The sequence below is a fragment of the Dipodomys ordii genome, unplaced genomic scaffold, assembly GCF_000151885.1.
Source record: "Dipodomys ordii isolate 6190 unplaced genomic scaffold, Dord_2.0 Scaffold124, whole genome shotgun sequence".
In the NCBI taxonomy this organism is placed as follows: Eukaryota; Metazoa; Chordata; class Mammalia; order Rodentia; family Heteromyidae; genus Dipodomys; species Dipodomys ordii.
Window position 1 is genome coordinate 9127 of NW_012267340.1, and position 6749 is coordinate 15875.

Below are 6749 nucleotides of genomic sequence, written 5' to 3' on the forward strand. Positions count from 1 at the left end.
AGTTTTGGATTTCTTCCTAATCACACTTCTGTTCATTTCTCAGAGTAGTATTTCTTTTGTATTGTGTACATAATTTGTAGTTGTGGTTAATGACTTTGAGTTCATTCCTTCTTGGCTAGGACTAAGCTACTTGAACCTATATTTTAACAATTCCATTGCAAATAAGAGTTAATAATAAACATATCCATCCTCATATTCCTCAAGATTTTGAGAAACATCAGAATATTATAACTCATATTTGTATGGAAAAATAAATTCATCTCTCTTAAAGACATTCAAGAATATTGATGCTAAGCATAAATAATTTAAAAATTGTACACTGAAGAATGTAATTGCACTCTATTCTACTTGCTTTTGGCTTTTGACCAGATCTAATTTCCAAGAAGAGTAAACTAAGCCTACTTCTCGTTTCTTACCTAATGACTTGTTCCCTTGGCCAGGAGGTGGCGAGGTGACCCTGAAGTGAACGAGACATGGCCATCACACACAGAGGTGTTCCTGCGAATTTAGCTCACAAAGACAACAGATACCTACACCTGACTTTCAGATTATGTCTCAGACTCCTCCTAGTTCCAAATTCCAAACACACATTTATTTTGTGACTTGGATGTGGCTGTCTCCTTGAGTATATGTTTGATCTGCTTGTGCATGCATTTCTGTGTGTGTTTTAAGTTGAAACTTAGTATCTGTAAGTAGCAGAGCAGTTGCTTTGGGGTTACACAAGGCCAACATAGTATCTGTAAGTAGCAGAGCAGTTGCTTTGGGGTTACACAAGGCGAACATAGTATCTGTAAGTAGCAGAGCAGTTGCGTTGGGGTTATACAAGGCCAACAGCACACACCAGTTACCACATATTGTTCCTCACAGCTATCGCTTTTTAAGTTCAAAGTCCACTTCATTCCAAGCACTTTTTGTTTTTTTTGGGGGGTGGGGATTGGTCATGGGGTTTGAACTCTGGGCCTGGGCGCTGTCCCTCAGCTCTTCAGTTCACTTGAGTCACAGCACCACTTCCAGTTTTCTGGTGGTTCATTGGAGATTAGAGTCTCACGGACTTTCCTACCTAGGCTGGCTTTGAACCGCAATCCTTGGATCTCAGCCTACTGAGCAGTTAGGATTACAAGCATGAGCCACTGGTGCCCGGATTTCTGTGAGACTCTTAGCTCCAATTAATCACCAAAAACCTAGAAGTGGAGTTGTGGCTCAAGTGGTGGAATACTAGCCTTGCGCACAACAGCTCAGGGACAGCGCCCGGACTCTGAGCACAAGCCCCAGGAGCAGCACAAAAAATATTCTATTAAATTGAATGACCAGCAAATTAAAATAAAATGAAAGTGTTAGAAAGATGAATACAACGAAAATATATATATTTATCATGTAAATATATTTTTTCTGACAAAACTTTACATTTACGAAGCAATTAGACTCACCTCAGATACAGTATCGGGAAACTGATAACTTTAAATGAGGTTACTCTTATTCAGGACACCGCACACTTGCAGTATCTGTGAGTCAGTAAGAGTACACGTTAGGGTATTCAAAAGACCACACTGTCATATATTAGTCTTCCCTTTATTTTTGATAATTTATTATTGAGATTGATTACATAAATTTCACAGTCTTGTAGGGCAGTGATGCTTAACGTCCCTAGTCTTCCCTTTAAATTGTGACGTTTTGTGCACTTGGTGTTAATGAAAATCGTCAGTGTTTTAAATTTTGCTTTGTGTCGCCAGGCAATGTTACTTGAAAACATGGGTATCATAACATACGAAGAGTTCTACCTGACAATATCGAGCGTGCTCCTGACAAGGCCGGAGTCCGACGGGAACCTGACAGTGCTGGACGCGGACTTCGGTGGCGTCCCCGTGCGCCTGTACGTGCCCACGGGGGCCGCACAACGCCGGAGGCCTGCGGTCGTTTTCTTACACGGGGGTGCGTTTGTCATGGGAAGCTGCAGTAAGTGCACCTTGTGGATATGTATGCATCAAGTCAAATGCATGACCTACACATGTAATGCATGTCACTGAGAGGACATTTCCTGACACAGTATCTATTTGTGAGTAGTCTCTGCATCTCAGTTGATGGTATCAATCACAACTTACCCAAATGTCCTCATAGTTAAAATAATAGATGAGATTTTATTAAACAAATGTATTGATAGCATTGTCTTGGAAGTACAAAAAGCTAACATGAAGCTTATGTTTAAAAATAACAAAGAACCTGACTTCAAGTCCCCTCAAATTAAAATAAACCATATGGGGTTTTGTGGGTTTCTGCTGTGCTGGGACTCGAACTCAGAGCCTGGGTGCTGTCCATGAGCTGCTAACACTCTACCACTTGAGCCACAGCGCCACTTCTGGCTTCTTCAGGGTAGTTTATTGGAGATGAGTCTCACAGATTCCCCTGCCTGGGCTGGCTTCAAACCACAACCCTCAGCCTCCGGAGTAGCTAGGATTACAGGTGTGAGCCACTGGCAGCACATAAACTAAAACTGGGACGATTCAGAGACGATTCGCATGGCTCTGCACAGGGGTGACGTGCAAATTCATGAAGAGCTCCAGATTTAAAAAAAAACCTGAATGTATTTTTATACATTGCATGCATGAGGCCCTGGGTTCAATTCCTCAGCACCACACAAGCAGAGAAAGCCAGAAGTGGCGCTGTGGCTCAAGTGGTAGAGCACCCCCCTTGAGCTGAAGAGCTGAGGGACAGCACCCAGGCCCAGAGTTCAGGCCCCGTGACCGACAAAAACAAAACAAAACAAAAAAAACAAGAATGTGAATGTTCATGCGGATGTCTGACATCTCAGAGAGAGGATAGCTTACTTTCTTCAGTGACACTAAGAAGTATATTTGGTAATAGAGAAATTAACATCATTTCCTTGAAAAGACAACAATACTAACAGTGTTGGGAAAAATAAAATAGGGTCCAACCTCTGAATGTACAAAAATTGACAGTGCTGTCTGCAATACCACCTCCAACCCCAGTCTCGATTTCTGGCTTATTGTATCAGACCATTTTATGAGATACCATGGAAATGAACACGTCTGTTGTAGTCAAGGTTCTACAGATACTCAGAGATTTGGGATCCAAATGACACACAGTTGCTCCCTGAGCTCTGCAGATGTCCTTAGCGCTGGCAGCGGGCCCTGGGGCTGCGGACTCTTCCAGAAGAGCCCCTGGCAGGGCAGGCTGCCACAGGCTTTCCCAGAGACGGCCGCCAGCCGGAAGCAGGGTCCGACACACTGCCAGGCCATCCCGGCCTCCCGCCCCGGGACACAGCACAAGGGTGGCCAAGGAGGACTCTGGTTCCCATTTGACTTAGAACTAGGAAAATTTGTCACTCGGACAGGATGTTCCTCCAAATGGAGAGAGAGGGACCACAGCAGAACGCCAGTGACATGTCACAAGCTCAGGTGGTTTTCCACTGCTCTTTACTTGCAGGGTCCTTCTTTATGTTTGTCTCATTGCAGAGCTGGAAGCCTACAACTTCCTGAACAGAATGGTGGCAAACAAACTGGATGCTGTGGTGGTGGGAGTCGAGTAAGCTGGCCGAGCTTGATTTCCCAAGCCTGGGGGAGGCCGGGGCGCCGGGGCTGGGGGCTTGACTTATCCGGGGCAGGCAGCGCCCAGGCCCCTCCGGAGACCCCTGGGTGCAGAGGCAGGCCTGGCCTGGCCCCTGGCCAGCACACGCAGGAAGAGCATGCCCCTGGTGCACACTGACACTGTGTTGAGACGGTCATCTACACAAGGAGCCTTCTATTGCTTGGAGTAATGTTAAGTAACCTGTGTTGGAACTGATGATTAGAGCATTTCAAGTCCTTCTCAAACAACAGCTTAGTGTCTCCTAACATTTACCCAAGCTTCAAAGAACATTTCACAGTCAATTAAGTGCTTGTTACTTTGTATCCTATTCAGGTGTAGTCTGTAGAATGCTTCATCCTGAGGAAAAGTTTTCCTCCTGTCTTGCAAATTCCATACTCCAGAACATACTTCAGAGACTTTAGGCTGTTTCCTACCCCTAAATGAAGAATTTCTTTGCTAAGACAGAGTCCAGGGGGGTCAAGTGAACAATAAGAGGAAGTCAGTGCTGTCATATTACAACCACAAAAGAAAAAGACATTTCATATAACAATAGGTGATTTCCTCTTATTCTGCAGTTTAATTACATGACGTCACCTAATCATTTTTAATAAACTTTTTGAATTATTAAATATGTTGGACAGACTTAAAAAGTCTATCAACTTACTTAGGATTTTTTTTTTATCAGTCATGGGCCTTGAACTTAGGGCCTGGGTGCTGTCCCTCAGCTCTTCAGCTCAGGGCGAGCGCTCTACCACTTGAGCCACAGAACCACTTCTGGTTTTCTGGTGATCAATTGGACATAAGAGTCTCACAGACTTTCCTTGCCTGGGCTGGCTTTGAACCATGAACCTCAGATCTCAGCCTCCTGAGTAGCTAGGATGACAGGCATGAGCCACCAGTGCCAGGCTTATTTTTTACTAAAAGAATATTTCAAGCAATGGTTGTATTTTTGGCATTTTAGATTATACTATATTTTAGATACTTTAACAAGATTGCAGTTGATATAATTCACTATTTCTTATGAGTATTAAGATCACTACTATAAAAAATTTTAAACTGAAGAGGTGTGCTCCTATCACAGAAAATATACACACAGATTCACTAGAAGATTCTGCAGTAACATGTACAAATTCACAATGGTTAAACAAAATGTCTTGCATCACGATGCTTATATATTTATAGGTCAGTTCTTGTTTTAAATCAAATTTTCATACAGTGTTTCTGATATGAAATGGGACATAAAACCTTATAAAGACCTAACTACAAATCATCTGCTGTCAGATTTTCTGCTTTTAAATTTTCTAGTGCATTTCCATCAACAGTTCTGGAAGTTTATGAATCACCGACACTGAGACTGTAATAAACACAGAAGTGAGTCTGCTTTGCTCTTCCCTAAGAATTTCATTTATTTTTATGGAGATGAAGAGAAAACATTTCCTCACTCATCTCTCCTGAAATAAACCCTTGTCCTCATCTCCATAGAATACCTGAAATCCTTTGTACCAGGAAGTATTTTGATTTTTTTTTTTTTACTGCTTTTTAAAAAAAAAAACAGAAAGTACTAGTAAGCACAGGCTTAGCTGGTGAACGTCAAGACTCCAACATGGGCCAATGTTGATCAATGTGTCTGTTGGTTAATTTAACATGTATTTAATTATAAATGCTTTGTTGGTTTTTGTTCCTCTAAAGCTACAGACTAGCGCCGCAGTATCATTTCCCAGTTCCTCTTGAAGACTGTATTTCCGCAGTCAAGTTTTTTCTGCAGGATGAAATCCTTAGGCAGTATGGCGTGGATTCCGCCCGCGTCTGCATCTCGGGAGACAGCTCAGGCGGTGCGCTCGCAGCCCAAGTGGTTCAAGCGGTAGGTGAGCAGCCTCCTGTGTGACCCGTGGGTGTGCATGCACTCTGTTTTATTTCAGTCTCTATTCTTATGTTAAGTATCTTACTTTAACATGAAATGGAAAGCAAGCAGGTCCTGTCTGTGTCACTTCACATTTAAAAGTGGCTTTGATTTTATAAAGTTGAATAAAACTCTTATGTACTATAATAATTCTAAGAAAAAAAATACAAAGACAAACATTAATGAAAATAAATTAGCAAATACTCTAGAGAATAAACTGAGGCCCTGAGACAAAGACTTTGTTAGGAAACTTCCAAAGAAGCTGCACAATTTTTAATTTATTAACAAAGATTGATAGGAGATTTGTTACATAACTGTTTCATGAGTTAGAGTGAAGAGAAATCCTGGCCACTGCCTCCATCCTCAGCCCTCCTGCCCCAGGACAGGACGGCGCAGGACGCAGGACGTGGGGCATGACAAATGGGCTTTTCAAATTTGCTTAGACCCTAAAATGTTGATGTTTGCTTTACTTCCATGAGTAGCAAATAATCATCATTATGATGGTGGTGGTGGTGGTGTCCTGCCAGGAGACCAGCACACACACAGGCAGGCGCTAGTGTCCCAGACGCACCCCCTGCACACACACAGGCAGGTGCTAGTGTCACAGATGCACACCCTGCACACACACAGGCAGGTGCTAGTGTCACAGACGCACACCCTGCACACACAGGCAGGTGCTAGTGTCACAGACACACACCCTGCACACACAGGCAGGTGCTAGTGTCACAGACGCACACCCTGCACACACACAGGCAGGTGCTAGTGTCACAGACGCACACCCTGCACACACAGGCAGGTGCTAGTGTCACAGACACACACCCTGCACACACAGGCAGGTGCTAGTGTCACAGACGCACACCCTGCACACACACAGGCAGGCGCTAGTGTCACAGATGCACACCCTGCACACACACAGGCAGGTGCTAGTGTCACAGATGCACACCCTGCACACACACAGGCAGTCGCTAGTGTCACAGATGCACACCCTGCACACACACAGGCAGGTGCTAGTGTCACAGACGCACACCCTGCACACACACAGGCAGGCGCTAGTGTCACAGATGCACACCCTGCACACACAGGCAGTCGCTAGTGTCACAGACACACACCCTGCACACACACAGGCAGGCACTAGTGTCACAGACACACACCCTGCACACACACAGGCAGGTGCTAGTGTCACAGACACACACCCTGCACACACAGGCAGTCGCTAGTGTCACAGACACACACCCTGCACACACAGGCAGTCGCTAGTGTCACAGAC

General features: G+C 44.3%; 1 protein-coding gene across 1 annotated transcript in view; it reads left to right on the forward strand.

The window, feature by feature from the left end:
- Positions 1 to 6749, forward strand: part of Aadacl2 (arylacetamide deacetylase-like 2) — a 12757-nt gene that overhangs the window by 2311 nt on the left and 3697 nt on the right. Inside the window, exons 2-4 of the mRNA XM_013029902.1 lie at positions 1731 to 1953; positions 3471 to 3540; positions 5272 to 5443. Of these exons, the coding sequence (XP_012885356.1) occupies positions 1731 to 1953; positions 3471 to 3540; positions 5272 to 5443 (465 nt within the window). The remainder of the gene's footprint in view (positions 1 to 1730; positions 1954 to 3470; positions 3541 to 5271; positions 5444 to 6749) is intronic.